The 18,006-nt window shown below is 46.7% G+C and overlaps 1 protein-coding gene across 1 annotated transcript in view; it reads right to left on the bottom strand.

Moving 5' to 3' along the window:
- The window catches only part of maml3 (mastermind-like transcriptional coactivator 3), a gene marked incomplete at its 3' end in the record, with an annotated part of 143,661 nt that extends 129,022 nt beyond the window's left edge, over nucleotides 1-14,639 (bottom strand). The window contains exon 1 of the mRNA XM_080462800.1: nucleotides 13,859-14,639. Within this exon, the coding sequence (XP_080318926.1) occupies nucleotides 13,859-14,233 (375 nt within the window). The 5' untranslated portion in view covers nucleotides 14,234-14,639. The remainder of the gene's footprint in view (nucleotides 1-13,858) is intronic.
- Between the last annotated feature and the right edge of the window lie 3,367 nt (nucleotides 14,640-18,006).

Genomic DNA, 18,006 nt, shown 5'->3' with positions numbered 1-18,006 from the left:
AAACACGGGCATTAAACTCACACAAACTCATTTGAGCCGCAGTTTATATTTACCACAATTTGGGATCACACATCTTAAATACAGAAGCAAACGATTCCTTGGTTACATCAGCTGCTAAAAAAAAAAAAAAAAAGGGCTTAAATTAATCATCGGGGGCTGGAGTGGCGTGCTAAACTTTTGTTTAAAAGTCAATTAGTCTTGAACTTTCAACATTTCCCAGGACAGAAGTTATAGGTTTATACAGTATGGTATGATGACGGCCAGAAGAGTCAAACATTAGGCCAGTGGGCCAAAACATCCAGCAAAATATCATCTGAAAAACTTATGTGCAACCCAAACACAGAGCTACTTTTTTAACGTTACCGTTTCATCAACTGTAGTATCGACTCAAAGAAAAATTATTTTCCTTTGGCCACAAGGCGGCAGTGTTGTGACTGATCTGCTCCCATTTCTTTCCAGAGAAGAAGTCAAAAAAAACAAGCTGCACTTTCAGGATTAACACATGTGGCACCAGGCTGCGACAAATCCAACTGGAAATAAGAGACATGGCAGCTTTTATCACACTAAAACTTTGTTTTATTTTCAACTTCACACAAAGGAAAGCTAGCAAATTTTGTATCTTGAGGATTCTTCACCTGAAAAAAGTCACTTTACACGTCGTTTAAAGTGAAAGCTGTAATAATCCTTGAGGAGATGAAGTATTTGAGAAATCTGAGTTCATGACTAAAACGTTTGGCAATTTTAGGTTAAAATTAACAAATTTCAGTCTCGTCAAAAGCTACTTTTGAAAAGTTTCCCGTCCCGTTTAAACGAATGCATTGAGACGGTGAAAACAAACATTCTGTTGTATTTTCTGAGCCTGTTGATAAAACAATGGTGCTTGGAGCCACAACTTTTTGAAAACGCTCAGACTCCGTAGTAACTAGTAGTTGTACACATGCTCAGTAGAGACAATCAGAACAATGTTTCCTCCGTCGTGTCACGACTCCCAGGTAATATTCTCCCGAGACTTGGTACTTTTATTTTGACAGTCACCATGATAACAATCCATCTTGGTCGTCTGTCCACTAGAACGTCTGTGTTCTACCATTGTTAATGTTTAGAGCACGTTGTTCTTTCATTATTCATTAATTATTCTTTCAAGTGTCTTATTATGGTCAATTAACACTTTTCCCAACCTCAGACAGGCCCGATCCCACTTTCTGACCTCTGGTGACCCTCCAAACGGGGGCCCAGACCCCAGATTACCAACTGTTCCAGTGCGAAGCAAACAAAGTCTAACCTGAGCCTCGGTGTGTTTTCACATAACAATCGTCCTCACATTCACATTCTGACACACATCTGTTGAACCTCCAGCCTGAAATCACCCGAAGCGGTTATCAGAACGCAGCATAGCAACCACCAGCACGGTTAATATCCTCCGTCGCTCTGCCCCGCGGAGTCCTCGCTCCATCTTCTTCCTCCTTATTGCCCTCTGCAGTTTGATCAGATTATGTGTTTTTCCCCCCTTTTCTCCTCCTGCACTGCAGCCACTGTGGCACAATTACCCCAGCTGCTGCACTAATGGCTATTGATGCAGCTGAGCCCCCTTGTCTCTCTCACACACACACACACACACACACACACACACACACACACACACACACACACACACACACACACACACACACACACACACACACACACACACACACACACACACACACACACACACACACACACATAAAAAATTCATGACGCTGGCTCAATAGGAAGGTGCGGGGGATCTGGCCGGCCCTCGAAAGAACAACAAATGTCATCTAACAAAAGAAGAGCGAGGTGGATGATAGCAGGTTCCAACGTTAACGGTGGAAACAGACAAACGCTTTGAGCATGAAGAATCAGCGGGTTAAGTTTGTGTGTGTGTGTGTGTGTGTGTGTGTGTGTGTGTGTGTGTGTGTGTGTGTGTGTGTGTGTGTGTGTGTGTGTGTGTGTGTGTGTGTGTGTGTGTGTGTGTGTGTGTGTGTGGTGGGTAATTCCCTCTTAGCACAGGATTTCTCGCCGCCACCGACCTGCGCCGGGAGAGCTTTAGCACACTAAGCCTGCTAGCCGAGACTGAACCGCGGATCATCGGAGGCGAGGAGCGACGGGGTGGAGGGAGGGATGGACGGAGCGGTCTGAGTGATGGGGAGCAGAGGAAAGGAAAGAAGGGGAGGGCAGATTACAAGGAGGAGAACGGAAAGGTCACACGGAGGTAGGACGAGAGAAGATGGAGCAGAAAGGAAAACATGACAAGGATCGCAGCCGGGAATTAGCAGAGGTCAACGTTGGATGTTATTTAAACTAAACAAGGTAGGAGGGCCCAAACACAAGAGGGACAAGTGATTTAGTGGCACAATAAGAGGGGGGGGGGGGGGGGGGGTAATAGTGATCCCAACTGACCCCAGTCAAGTTTAAACAGACAAACCACAAACGGGAAGGTCAAAGACGAGGCGATATTTGCTCTGCGGTTTTCAAACCGGCTGCTTCTTTAACCATCACAAAAGAAAAAAAACACAGATTTTAATCAAAGAAATCTGAATTTTCAATAATATCTCAAGCAAAAAAATCTGTTTATTTCTTATTTGTCTGCATAAAAATACCCACTCTTTGTTATTTCCTGCACAATCTATTGTGAATTCATCCCTTTTGCGATGCCAATGTGTATACATGCATGTCTCCAACGGCTCTTAGACCTCCAATGAATTATGTCTCAATAACCTGTGCACGTTTGGCCGATCAACTGAAGACCTGCTGCAGATTGTGTGAAAAAACAAAAAGGGGCTAGTTACAATTGGTGTAAATTAGAGGCAAGAGAAAGAGCACTGTTATTTGGAAGAACAAATCTCAAAGAAAACAAAAAAGAAAGCAAAGTACATTAATCTCTGTAGGGAAAACAACCTTCTCTGTATTTAACCCATCGGATTGTTAACCTGAAGCACAAAGACATGAACATCATCTGCATAAGAATCATATCGTCACCACAATACTCAACGACCTTCTTAATATCACACCTGATATTGTGCAGCCCGATAAACTACCAACGTTGTTACACGGACGGTAACGTCAGAATTGTACCAGAAGATCTCTGAACTACTTCAAAACATCTGGTCCTGTTCAGACTGAACTTCAATAGGAAATCTTACACCACAAAACAAGTAAAATACGTATTTAAAAATAAAATAACTTTTTCTGACACACAAACATCTTCTGTGTCCACTTCCAAGCTAACACACAGTGAAAGCACGACAGTCACAACCCAACAGAAAGACCCAAAGAGAGTCAGCAAAGACTTCACATGGTTTCCAGCTTCCTCCCTCAATCCATGTGAAGAACCCAGGAATGGGTACAACATGCAAATATAAGGACCATCATGCCTCCCTTCATTTCCAACATGGATCGTGTGTTTAACGATGCATTTTCACTTGAAATCGTCGCCGGGTAAACGGGTTCTGAGGTGATTTTCGCTGAGTTCAGGATTTGGTTCACCATCTGGAAGGAAAATGTTTTAATTAAAAGCCGGTGTGGGATCCATTCATTCAGTCCGTGCCAGGAGTTCCCATCGTCTGCAGATCAACACTTTGCCTGTCGTCTCCCGTCAATAAGTCGAGCTGCAGTTACCTTCAGCTGTGAATCCAGGAAACACTCAAGTCTTCACTCTCGTCCTCGTGTCCATGCATTCTGCGCACGCTCCCTGTTGTAATCCCAGCCTAACACTCGCTGGGAATTAAGGCTCTCTGACGGCGGGTGGTCGAGTCCAGGATGCATGTTATTTAAAAAATAAAATAAACCCAGAGTAGTTTCCTCACTGGAGGTCACTTACCCCACAAAGTGTTGGTATCCGAGCAGAAAAGAAAAACCACAATTAACAAGGTCCTGGCCGGAGACTGGTTTTAATTTAGCTGCTCTGCTCAGTGTTCGCAGGCTTACGTCAACATGTCAGAGTCGAACTGAAAACTTCTCATGCACTCATATTTTAACACTTTATTAACCCAGGAGAGGAAACGGCTTCACTTTACACTCTTCCATACTGGATAAGAAAGTCCAGACCGGTCTTTCTCCAGACTCTCAAAGGGAAACTGGTGGCTGGTTAAAGAAGCCCCCAGACCGCCGGACACAACGTACACTGATGTTTAATGGTTGTTGGGAATGAAAAGCAGGGCTTCTGTTACGCTGACTGGAATCTATTTATTTATTACTCCTTTATTGGGATAATGTTGGATTTAAAAAGAAAACATGATGCCGGGATCCTCATCGGCGCCCCCCCCCCAGGGGGGAAGCCCACCACACACCATGAATTAAACACGTGGAGCACGGAGCTTTGGATTCCCTCTGCTGAATCCGGTCAGCTCATTATCCCACAAACTGGACCGGGGGGCGTCTCTGATGACCACCTCATCCATATTTCACCGTGTTACTGTTTGTGCCAGCGTGCGAGGGGTGAGAGGAACAAAGATGGCTCCCGAGCATTCTGCCATCAATAATGCAAACTCTAAACTGCCATTCAGAGGCTCCTCTAATACGACACTAACTGGAGTGTGCAGAGGAGCGAGCCGGCAGCCTTCAGACAGAGTTCAAACAAAAGGGACGGCATCGGCAAACACACCGCCGGGGAGATAAGCAGCAGCACCAGAGGGACGCGAGTCCTTCCGGGGTTCGTCTGTTTACTCAGCCACACTGCCACTTCTGCTGCTTCACGGTGAAACCGTTAACACACGGGTTGTAAAACGGGGAAGCACGGGGAGAAGAGAAGCTGTCAAACTGTTGAACAGAAAAACAAAAAGCAGCTGAATTCAACTGTGAAAACATCCTCACTTTGATTTGAAGGTGGTTTAGGTAAAGTTTCCCTTTAGGTGGCAGCAGTGAGTCAGTTTACCTTCAGTCCAACGCTTTATTATTAGATATTACCCAATGTTATCAGATATTACTCAAGTTGTAGTGTTTATTAGAGCTGCACAAAGACGACAGACCTCATTTCCAAGTGAAAATGTAAAACTTTCGTTAAGTCTTGGGGTCTCTCCACACGACAACAGTGCTCGGTGACACTGAAAACAACTTTTTGAAAACACTCCGACTTTGTCTGAGGCAGAAATGCTGCTACTGGTCCTGCGCGCCGCGGCCGAGGTAAATAGTTGTTCTGCACATGCTCAGTAGATGGACAACAACAACAACAATGGCGGCCTCCAGAGTGTCACGACTCCACGACACCATCTAAGCAGAGACGGAGCGTTCCCACAAACCTCTTGAGTCGTTTACAAAAACGTGTGTTCTCAGTGGTGCCGAGCACGGCTGTCGTGTCAACGGAAGATCGAACCGCAATGAGGGTTTTGTGTTTTCATTTGAAAATGCTGTGTGTCGGGTGAGTGACCTGGACGTGAGTCCACAGTCGTCCTGCGACTGCAAACCGTCCTTTGCTTCTGTGGGGTCGGGTTTACACGACGCCGGCGCTCGAATCCACTGCAACCGGCAAGTTTTTCAAAACCGGCTCCAAAGGTGGAACTTTGCTTTGACGCCCAGAGAGAGCAGGAGGCTACCGAGCCTGTGACTGCACATGTGCACCGCCGCCACAGTAAATAGTTCTTCTGCTCATGCATGAGTAACAAACATCGCGTAGTGACGTGACTCCAAGTCCGTATTCTAGAAATATCGTCCATATTGGTAGTTCGATAGTTGACCTACTCTGCAGTCTACTTCTAACAGCATCCAGTTCGTCATCTGTACATCGGAATGTCGGGTACTCTCGACAAGGTGTAGTCACTTGGAACGCTGCTGTCTAAACGTGGCCGCTGGACATTTCATGGCTGCCTCATTAAGGTAATCACCGTGCGAGACAACAAAAACTCATTTATTTTCACTCGAGTGCTTCGCAGAGAGAAAGTCTCATTGCGTTTTTCTGCAGCAGCGGCAGACAACAAGCAGGTGGGTCTGATCAAGGATGAACGCAACTCTGACGGAGCGGATCTGAAAGGCCTCCGTCACATGCCACCCCGCGCTCTTTCATCCATTCATCTATCCGTTCATGATGCCAGACATCACAACGACGGCGGAGGGAAAATGAACTGCAGGAGAGAAGCCGAGCGATTCTCGCAGCAGCTCAACTGAGCAGCTGCAGACGGTGAGAAGGTGGAAATGTCCTCGATTGTCGAGCAATAAAGTCTCCAGAGAAGCCTTTAATAGGAGGGAGGCGAGTGAAGCAGGTAAATACAATGCAGAGGTGTAAAGCTTGTTTAAAAAAAAATTGCCCAGCGTGGAGGTGTGATTATGCAAATTATCCTGTTTTTAAGAGGAAGAAATGGTTTTTGAGATTTTATTTGAAAACTGCTCATTGTAGGTAATGAAATGTTCCAGAGTTGTGTAGAGATCTGAAGGAAAAGAACTGCTCCCTCACTTATTCAAGGCTTTTGGCCAAGAGAGTGTGTGTGTGTGTGTGTGTGTGTGTGTGTGTGTGTGTGTGTGTGTGTGTGTGTGTGTGTGTGTGTGTGTGTGTGTGTGTGTTCCTGCAGAACATATGAACAAGTGTGGGAGGAAGGGAATGTGGCTGCAGCCGCCCCAAATCAAAAACATCCAGAGTGTGCGTGTGTGTGTGTGTGTGTGCGTGTGAGTGTGTGAGTGTGTGCGTGTGCGTGTGTGCGTGTGTGTGTGTGTAGGGACTCGGGGACGAGGGTGAGAAGAAGCAAAAACAAAAAGGAAAGAGATTTTGAATGTCGTGCACGAGGGACGTAAAGGGCAGAGCTCCATGGGGAACAGAGGGAGTCGGTCAAATTGGCGTGAAATGAGTCAAAAACAGCATGTGTGTGACGTCACGAGTGTGTTTCCACGTCACACACACACACACACACACACGGCGGGAGTGCGTGAGCGTCGATCCCGCGCCGGGTTTAAATATAGCAGCCGGGCAAGAGTCCCAGCTGACTTTAACAATGCTATAGCTACCAAAGACCATCAACACTACATTAGCGGCGTGCTAACGCTGAAACCAGAGAAGTGTTGGGGTCTGGTGAGTTTATGGTTCAAACACGAAGTCCCACACAGTAGCTTGATTTCTGTTCCATCTGCCTAATGGTTAGCGAGTCTGGCAGCTAATGCCGCCACAGTGTGTGTGTGTGTGTGTGTGTGTGTGTGTGTGTGTGTGTGTGTGTGTGTGCGTGTGTGTGTGAGACATTCCTTCACGAGGTGGATGCCAGAGAGCGAGCTGAAGACAGACTGTCCCGAGCCGCTGTGTTTGGGTGGAACTAACGAGCGCCTCGCCACGCACCTCGGCCCCGCAGCTGTAAACTTGTTAGCAACTCGGTAATCGGATCTGACGGGATGTTTGGTCAAGGAAAGAGGAGAAAAAAAAAAAAAAACACGGTTCTGCTTTCTGAACGACGACGGGGCCCGCCGGGCAGGAGACACGTGCCTGCAGCAGAGGAAGGTCGCGAGGTCGGATCCTGGCGACCGCCCAGCCGCTTCCGTCTCTGGGACCTCGCCAAGAAGACGCCGTCGAAAACATGATGGGCCGCCACTCTCGCCGACATGTTCCGTCGTCTCCAGCAGCGCTCAAAACGCTCGGATGCCGCCAAAACCAGACGTCTACTTTCAGCCCAAACAGGTGTCGGATCCGTTAGGGTCAATCTTCATTTGCAGACTTCAGCCGATGATTTTTACGTTACGACGGGAAACAAAACACTCGTTTCAACGGGTGGGACTGCCGTCGTGTAATGAATCAGCTCAAACCTGCTCCCAGTGCGCCGTCAGAGTTCACTCTGGGTAGACAATGCAGTGAAAACACACACACAGGCATAAGACTTTTAACATCAGTCGGCCATCTTCTCCTCTCGCTGGCTGGATTCTTCTCATCGGGGGTCAAATCGATCCGCATGTGGGACCAGAACCAGCTCTACATGGGCTCCTCTTTCCGATGCGACCTGAGCAGATGGGGTTTGATCAGGGATCACCAGTAGTGACGTCTGGTTACCCGTTTGCTCCTTTAACCTCCATTAGAGTTCAGAAAAAAATAACTAAAAACACAGTAAACTAGAATATAACCGCTCCACAACGGCAGTAAACAATTAACTCTAAACTCAGACACACTGTTTGTTGGCAAAGAAGTGAGGGTTTTTTTGGGGGGATACAAGGTTTTGTACACGAACTGATATTATTTGTAAAAGATGTGCGAATGTTGGAGGAGACTGGCTGCCTTTGGCACACACTGTCGGTGGTTTTGTATGTATGGAAATATCTAGCTATGCATGTGCATATATGTGTTGTATTTATAAGTGTATGTACGTAGACGTTTAGTTATGCTATATATGTATATATGTATGTTGTATGTAGAGAATTAACCATACATATACCGTGTGTTGAGTTACGTATGGGCAAATGTTACGTGTCTACGGTCTCATTTTCACGTTTTTGTGTGAGAGAAGCGCCACGTTTAAATGGCAACGTTTTGAAAACGATGTCCGTTTCCATGGAAACAGCAGAAACCCCGAAAAGAATGTAGTTTTCATGTTGGGCCACTAGTTGGTGCCGTATTGTGTTTCCGTGAGGAAACCACACACACACACACGCAGTAGAGAACGATCCGCGTTCTAGTGGGGAGAGATGTGATGTCAAAAGAGTTAATAGACGCTATAGCTGCAGGCATGTGTGTAAGTTTGGTCCCAGTGGAGGTCGAGCACCGTGTGTGTGTGTGTGTGTGTGTGTGTGTGTGTGTGTGTGTGTGTGTGTGTGTGTGTGTGTGTGTGTGTGTGTGTGTGTGTGTGTGTGTCTTTAGCTTATGTCGTGAAATCATTATTTACCGTTCACAACGCACACACAGCTAATAAACAAACAAAGTTTTGAACAGAGCTCCACATCACTCCGCCAGACCGACCTCGCCACTGCTTCCAGCCTGAGAGAGAGGATCTAATAAATTAATGAGACAGCAACATGTTTCCCTCTGCGCAATGAAGCCAGACGGAATGAAAGCAACACATGCTGTTCCTCACACACAATCACACACAAACACACACGCGACCGGAAACCTCGAACTCGGACGTGGAGCCGGAGGAGTGACGGGCGGCACGGTGGAGCAGTGGTCGGTGCCGTCGCCGGTCTATGTGGAGTCTGCATGTTCTCCCTGCGACCTGAAGGTTATCGCCTGTAAATGTCACATTCTAACACCGTCTAAAGACCTGGCAGTGCTGCACAAGTTACTAAACAGAATAGATGCTCAATACTCTGGATGTTAGAGAGGGAAGATGCTCTATACTCTGGATGTTAGAGGAGGAAGATGCTCTATACTCTGGATGTTAGAGGAGGAAGATTCTCCATAATCTGGATGTGCCAGAAGGAAGATGCTTTATAATCTGGATGTTAGACGAGGAAGATGCTCTATACTCTGGATGTTAGAGGAGGAAGATGCTCAATACTCTGGGTGTTAGAGGAGGAAGATTCTCTATACTCTGGATGTTAGAGGGGGAAGATGCTCCATAATCTGGATGTGCCAGAAGGAAGATGCTTTATAATCTGGATGTTAGACGAGGAAGATGCTCTATACTCTGGATGTTAGAGGGGGAAGACGCCCTATAATCTGGATGTGCGAGGAGGAAGATGCTCTCTAATCTGGATGTTAGCTGGGAAGATGCTCTATAATCTGGATGTGCGAGGAGGACGATGCTCTATACTCTCGATGTTGGATGGGGAAGATGCTCTATATTCTGGTTGTTAGAGGAGGAAGATGCTCTATACTCTGGTTGTTAGAGGAGGAAGATGCTCTATACTCTGGATGTTAGAGAGGGACGATGCTCTATAATCTGGATGTGCGAGGAGGACGATGCTCTATAATCTGGATGTTAGAGGGGGAAGATGCTCTATACTCTGGTTGTTAGAAGAGGAAGGTGCTCTATCTTCTGGTTGTTAGAGGAGGAAGATGCTCTATAGCTGATCCAGATATACGTTCTGACCGGTGCCTTCACATTACCAAGCCGTACACTGGCACCGCCGCCTTCGTTCCATTTCCTTGTGGCCACACAACCAGGAGACACACACTTTGTTCAATCGTCCAACATGGACAGTTGGACGATTTATAACCCGACCAGCCCGAGTACTCGAGTACCTGCTGACTGCACATATCAGACTGCCGACGCAAACGCTGGATAATCTGCTGCACCCCGGGACCGCGGCGAACCGTCATTCTCACTATAAATTAGCCTGACAATTATTTTACGAGTAGTAGCTTAGTCACACATGGCGTGACGTCTTTATGGGCCTTTAGGTAAAGATTAAAGCGATAGACGCTCCAGAAGAGTTCATTTACTATCAAATATGATCCCAAACAAGCAGTTTAAGCAGAGAAAGTCAATTAGCAAGAAGCAATTCAACCAAAAAAAAAAAAAACATGGAATCACTCAGCAGACCTACAGAGAGGGACAGTGTCTCAGGTCAAATGTCCCGACCAGCTTCACAGAACCACTTCACGTTTCACAAACTGGGAGGTCTCGTTCTCATCGCCATGAGTCCCACACCACGCAGGACGTTAAGAACATTTAAAAACTACCGGAAAGAGGGAAGGTGGAGCTCAACGTTCAATATCCGACTATTAAAAGGAGAAAGGAGTAGAAAATCAGAAAGTAAATCCAGGTTTCCTCTTGATAGGAGGGTTAAAAACGAGGATTTGCATGTTTCCCGGGTGGGTTTGACTGAGCGGTACGTGAACCTGCAGGACCTGGGGGGGTCGAGCAGGAAGGGAATGAAACCGATGACTGCTGTGAAAAGTTTTTAAACATTTTTAAAACGATGTCCCTTCACACAGAAACGTGAGAGACACGGAAAACAATGTATTTTTCATGTTGGTCCACTAGTTGGCGCTGTTGTTTGTTTCTGTAATGAAACCACACACACATGCACCAGAGAACAATCCACTACAGGAGGACAGGGACATTGTAGTGGACAGACGACCAAGTTGGATTGTTATTAAAGTGACCGTCAAAATAAAAGTACCAAGTCCCAAGAGAATCTGGACTGGGAGTCATGACACTTCTGGAGGAAACATTGTTCTGATTGTCTCTACTGAGCATGTGCAGAACTACTAGTGACGACGACCGTCGTGAGCGGGACCAGGAGCTTCAGTAACCTTGTGGATTGTTCAGTGGCTCCGAGCGCCGCCGTCGTGTGAACGAAACACCCACAACGCTGTAAACGTTTTGTTCTCACTGTAAACCGGCTCTAAGCGTACTCGACCAATTTTGCACTAAAACAAAAGAAAGAAATTGGAGTCGCTTTAAAAAAAATATTCAGTGTGCAGCGATCTGATTGGCTGAAGGTCAAACTTGGTGGTTTGATTCTGCTGTCAGAACTTTATCACACGAGTGTTTGGACTCATTTCTGTCTTCTTCAGTCTGACAATTGACTCGGAGTAAATGTCAGCAGCCCCAAAGCTGCTGAACATGGTTCATCACAGTCACACACCATTGGAGGCAAGTTTGGGGGTTCAGTGTCTTGCCTGAGGACACTTCGGTAGGCAGAGATGGGAATTGAACCTGCAACCTCCCGACTGGGAGACGCCCGCTCTACCAACCAAGCCACGCTGCCACTGTCAACTCTGGGTTCAGGACACACGAACTTGTTGCTCCAGGCAAAAACTAAAGTCGAGGTCATTAAGCCAACACTGTTGGATAAAAAAAGTTCGCCGTTTGTTTCGAACTTGATTGTGACGGTGTGACGGTGTGACGGTGTGACCAGTGGAGCTGAAGAAACTTTACGTCCAAAACACAATAATTATCAGCTTTACCAGAGGAAATGAGTGTTTCAGTTGTTTTTCTACCATCCAAGCTGAAGAACAGAACTTTTCAATATGTAAATAAGCTTTTCACTGCCCTGATGTTTGTGCAACGCGAAGCCGCCGAGGAAGCAGGCGCCTCCGTCACCATCGCTTCACAAGTGTCCGTCCCGGGAACGACTCTCTGCTCGGCGGTGATCACGCTCGGGAGGAGTCGCTTCTTCTACCTGCGACGCTCGACTCGCCAAACGACGGTGGGAAAAGCCAGAAACCTCTCCCCCCCTCTCGTCCTCCTCCTCCTCCTCCTCTCTCACCAATAGTCGGCTTATAAACACAAACACACACTTTCCATAATTACAGGCTTGTCCCCGCTCTCTGACGTGGGTGTGTCTGAGAAACACTGAGACCGAGGCGGAGGGGACGCCACAACACGAACATGCGAGAGAGTTTCACTCTGCAGGACCCGCAGAGTCCCGGTACGAGCTCCCAACAGTCCCGGAAAAACCCATTTCGTCAATCTGTGTGGGCGCCAGGGGAGCGTTGCTCTCGCTCCTTAATCTGGTGACAGAACTGAGAACTTTACACGTCCAGGCTGAATCACGAAACCAGCGTATTGGGAGGTGAACCTGCAGCGGCAGCAGATCCTACAGATTCGTCACGTCGACATCACGCTCGGCTTTCCTAGAACGCCGCTTCTGAAGCGACTACATACAGCCATCTAGCTGCAGGACGAAATAAAATAAAAAACCCTGAGACGGACGGCAGACTCCGCTCGTCTCCTTCGAGAACTCACAATGTGGCCGAGAGAAAGGCAAGCGGCGAGCAGCTGGGTGTGTTTGCACGACAAGGTGGTTGCCAGTCGGCGAGAGGAAGGGTGACGGAGCAGCAGAGGGGGATGCCGCTGTGTCTTTAAGCAGTAATCGCTGCATTCTCAGAGCATTTGTTGCCGGCCATCTAATGGGCGGTTCGGTTTAATGTCCACAAGGGCCGCCGGGAGCTCCTCCACTATTAAAAAAATCTCTGCCGCTCTGCAGCCGGAGCCGCTCGGGCTCCCGTGGCTCTTAAATAACGACCGAAATTAAAAGACGCTCTGATTTTGCATTTCAAAAAGGGAGGAACTGAGCTGGCTGCAGCAACAAAAGGGAAAACAATGTTGACATTCCCCGACATGTATCCTTTGGTCTTTTCTAAAAGGAAACCGGAGCTTGTCCACAGGAGAAGTTCTGGTGGTGGGGGGGGGGGGGGGGGGGGGGGGGGACTTTGACAATGTCTGTCTCTGTTTCCCTCATGCATGCATGTACAACACCTCCACAGATCTGAGCGGCTCTCCAGCATGAGGACTCCACACCGAGATCCTCTACACTCCCTCCATACGTGACCACTGCCCCCTACCAACAGGAAATCACAGTAGCATTCCCCTAAACCCACTGACAGTACAATACAGTACAGTACAGTACAGTACAGGACAGTACAGTACAGGACAGTACAGTACAGAGGCATGGTCCTCACATGCAACATGCAGATGTTCCCCTGTGTGACGCTCCACATGGTAGTTATGAAGGATCTGACCTGCAGCGGGCTAAATGCTCTGGGAGTGTGTGGAGGTGGTTGTTCAGGTGTTTGCAGCACTGAGAGGACCGACGCAGGTTCTGCTGCTGCTGCTGAGAGAAGCAGTGTTGCAACGCTGCCTGGACGTCTTGCAGAACAATCTCCACTCATAACAACACAAAGGAGCAGCAAAAGGAGAAGTTCTCTAGTTATGCAAAAAAAAAAAATAAAAAGAATCAAGCAGCCATGAAAAAGTTGAGAAATTAAGTTTCCAATCTGCAGCTCTTCAGACCAAACTTTGAGCAGCTGCTGTCAGGGGGCTGCTGCAGACTTGTAGCCCCTTCAGGGCAGCGGGGGGGGGGGGGGGGGGGGGGGGTTGGGGGGTGGGGGGTAGGGGTGGGGGGGGGGGGGGGGGGGCATGTGGATGTCAACAAAAGCACAAGTTTGCAATGTGTTTAAAAGTGTGTTCTCAACAAGTTGTGCATGCGGCGTGTTTTTTTTTTTTTTCCCCGCACGTGAAAACGAGGGGAACGAAGCGGGTCTGCTTACCGCGATGAGCGTGTTGGTCCTCTGCTCCGTGGAGGACGCAGAGTCCGGCTCCGGCTGCTTGCTCTGCGGCTGCTTGCTGCCTCCTCCCCCGGCGGACTTCTTGGCTCTCTGCTCCAGGCTCCGCTGGTACAGGCTCACCGTCTCCCGCCGCTCCAGCTCCAGCTGCTCGGCGTGCGCCTGCTGGTAGCGGCTCTCGCAGGTGACGTGGTGCCGCCGGCAGCCCTCGATCCGCTGCCGGAGCCGCTCCACCACCGTGCTGTGCTTAGGGATGCCCACCGCCCCGGCGGGCACCACGCTGCCGCCGGCCGGGTTCATGCTGTTGTTGATGCAGATACTGCCGTTGGGTCCGGCAGCGGGGGAGGCGAAGTCCCCCATCACGGCGCCGAGGGGCGGCTATTTTGGAGGAACTTTTCTCCCCAAGTCGCCGGCCGCCTCCTCCACCTTCCTCCGGCCACCTCCACCTCCGAGAACCGGTGTCCTCTCTGTCGCTCGCTCCCCGGGGGAGGAAGGTCCCAGAGCGGCGGGCAGCGGAGGGTTCGGCCGCTGAAGAGCTGCAACGGCCGGGAGGTTTAAAGGGCTGCGAGCCGGGCGGTCATAGCCCGACTGACCGCTTCTCCTGCTGCTTCTCAGGGGGAAGACCTCGACATACAGCCGCCGCGCCGCTTCACGACAACTCCTCCGGAAGAACCACACAGCGGGGCGGGTGTCTGCAGCCACCCGGCGGTCATACACCCTCACCCCGTCCCGCACTGGAGCAGCGGCCGCGCTCCGCGCTCCGGATCACCGCCTCGTCCTCCGAGAAAAAGTTTTGCAGCCTAAACCGAGCGGGCTCCGGAGTTTCCCTCTGAACTTGCATCTCATATGGTTTTGGTTCGAAAGATGTTGTTGAGTTTGCGGCGGGAGGAAGACGCTCCTCGGTGCTCGGTTAGTCCGCTGGAGCGAGGCAGAGCCGAGCGACGGCCCACACGGCGCAAAACGCGGATATGGAAGCAGCGGCGGAAGTCTGTAGTCAGCGGCTGCCGCCTGCCACCATCACAATAATCAGGTCCGCTTCTCCACCATGCCAGCGGAGTGATATCAGGACAGGAGCTGAGTGAAAACCAGCTCCGGGCTGCGAGCGGCACGCTGGCGGAAGGCCGCAAAACGCGGACTGGAGTCCCCGGGACGGCCGGAGAGGACCGGGAACGAACCAGATAGGACCGGGAGGGAAGCGGTAGAAGACCTCCGAATCTGGAGCCACAGCAAGACATGAAAAATACCGGAAAACAGTGGAAAAATAAATGAAAAATGCAGGAAAAACTAAATACAGGATAATACAAGGAAGTACACAGGAAAATGCAACAAAAGAAATACTGGTAAAGTACAAATACAGAGGAAAATACAGGAAAGATACTAGAGAAATAAAGGCAAAATACAGGGAAAATATAATACAGGAAAATACAAAGGAATACAGACAAAAATATTGGAAAATAAAGGAAATCACTGCAGAAATAAATGAAATATACAGGAAAAAAGTACAGGATAATACAAGAAAATACAGAGGGAAATGCAAAAATACAGTGAAAATACAAAGAAATGAAGAAGAAAATACAAAAAAAGAGGAAAATACTGGAGAAATAAAGGAAAAATACAGTGGGAATACAATACAGAAAAATACAAGGAAATACAGAGGAAATTATTGGAAAATACAGGAAAAATACTGGTAAACACTGGAAATATACAGGAAAAATATCATACAGGATAACACAGGGAAATACGGAGGCAAATACAAAAAATAATGGAAAATACATGAAAAACACAGGAAAATAGTGGAGAAATAAAGGATAAATACAGGGAAAATATATGAAAGACAAAAGGGGATAACAGAGGAAAATACAGGTAAATACTGTACATGAAAAATATGGGAACATCCAGAAAAACACCCGAATAATCCAATCCAAACAAAAATCACAAAACATAACAGACACAAAATGCTTAAATAATGTAAATTCAACAGGACTACAACAAACACCTGTACAAACTGCAAAGACGGAAAGAAAATATAGTTCTATCCTCTTTCTTTCTGTGTCATCAGAAACTATCAGAAAAAAACCTAAAAGATGGATTTTTAAAGAAAGAATCAGCAGAAACAGAACAATTCAACAAAAATATTAAAGTAATCAGATAAAATGCAGAAAACATGGAAACAAAACCAAAGAGTCCCCAGTGCAAACAGACAGCAGCATTGAAAAGGAATGCGAAGAAAAGAACAATTTAATCGAGAGTTGCACCAAAAAACACAATAAAACAGAAACAGAAATTATACACAAAATCCCAAATCATTTAACCATCTATCTTTTCTCACAATGTTCAAAGTTTCCTTTGTTGGAGCGAAAGAAGTTCCAGAGACAGAAAATGCAAGACGGAAATCAACATGTTGAGAAAATAGAAACCAACAACAGAATGAAAGTTACATTTGAAATAATCCAGAAAAGATTATTCCAAGATCAACTAAGCAGAACGTTTAGAACAACTGGTGAAGAAACGAGGCACAAAATAAACATATCCTGAAACACAGTCATAAAGTAAAAAATATTTGAACATGCAGTCTGGAGGATGCGTTTAAGTTACCAAATATTTTCACTTGCTTGATAAAGGTGAAGTGATAAAAGACTAAATGATAGAGGAAGTCCAAATACCTCGTCACCGCCACCTCTACGCATATCTTATCCTTCCTGATGATTCCAGATAAACGTGACCGAGTTTAACTGAGTTTGATAAGTTGTCAATCATTTAATGTCTTCATGGGTTAAAGCAGACAGCGAATTTTCCTCTATGTAGTAGAAACAAATCTATTTAGATCAGGGGTGTCAAGGACATTTTAGTTCAGAGGTCAAATTCAGTCCAGATTCACCCTGAGTGGGTCGGACCGGTAAAATAGTGCCGTAATAACCTTTGAATTTAAACTTTATCTTTGTTGTGGTATAAAGTATACATGATGAAAATGTCTATATTTCCACAAAAACAAACAATTACTACAGAAAACGACTCCAATCTCAACATAAAGCCAATTCTACTGAAACCTTCTGGTGAAATGTCCAGAAAACGTCTCCTGTAGCTGTTGCATTGTGGGAGTTTTGACAAAACTCCAACCTGACAGCACGGCTCTGAGGCTGGTTTGACAGCAACCAGGTCGTGAGCTTTCATGGCAGCGTCACTGACGTCTCAGCTCGGAGTCTCAGGAGCTGTGGCTACAAGAACCAAGAGTAATCAGATTAAATGCCCACCCGATTACATTTGCACCAATCGACTAAAATCACGACGGGGTTGTGGGCTGTGGTGTTGTCCAGTTTTTGATCCGATCAGCCTGTAAACATCGCATCGAGTTACTTCCTGCAGCCGGAGCGACGTGGATTCACCTCACATCGTGGCGTGACCACGTTCACGCGCCAGTGTTTTGAGAAAGACGACAGCAGCAACGCAAAACTGGTCGGTGCAGGAAACAATTCTCTCAAACGTATTAAAGGACTTGGAAATATTTCAAAGGCTTGACGGACGTAACGTTCAGGGGACTCTGTGCACGAACATCATAGTGCAAAGCATTATGGGATTAATCCTCTGGAATTAATCCAGTCACATCTTGGTGCATATAAACTGTCACAACGTTCCAATGACTTCATTCAGTGTTCATTTAATATAATAATAATAATAATAATAATAATAATAATAATAATAATAATAAAATCTATGTTTTCTTTGACATTTTTACCATTTTGTTGGCGGTCTATTGTGGGCCGCGTTTGACACCTCTCCTTTTGAAGAGTTTGAAATGAATAAAATAATGATTATTTCTTACTAGAACTGTGTTTCTGTAAATAAAAAGAAAGAATTGGAATAAGATAATAAAGTGCAGTTTTAGCTGATCGTCACATTCTAACCCTTTGTAATCCACTTTTTTTTGTCTCTTGGGTCTCTTTTTAAAAACATGTTGTGTCAACCAATAGTGTAATAACTGCCAGAAATGTAATTTAATTTTTTATCCTTTTTAATCTAATAAATTAAATAACTTGCTGGTAATGGTAATGTGTAAAATATGTTTTACAACCACAATTGGAAGAGAGTGAAGCATAATATGTTTCCTCAATGAATGAATATGACAAGTATTCCAT

The sequence above is a fragment of the Lipophrys pholis genome, assembly GCF_963383615.2.
Source record: "Lipophrys pholis genome assembly, chromosome: 5".
Classification (NCBI taxonomy): domain Eukaryota; kingdom Metazoa; phylum Chordata; class Actinopteri; order Blenniiformes; family Blenniidae; genus Lipophrys; species Lipophrys pholis.
This window is presented reverse-complemented; position numbering and strand designations above follow the sequence as displayed.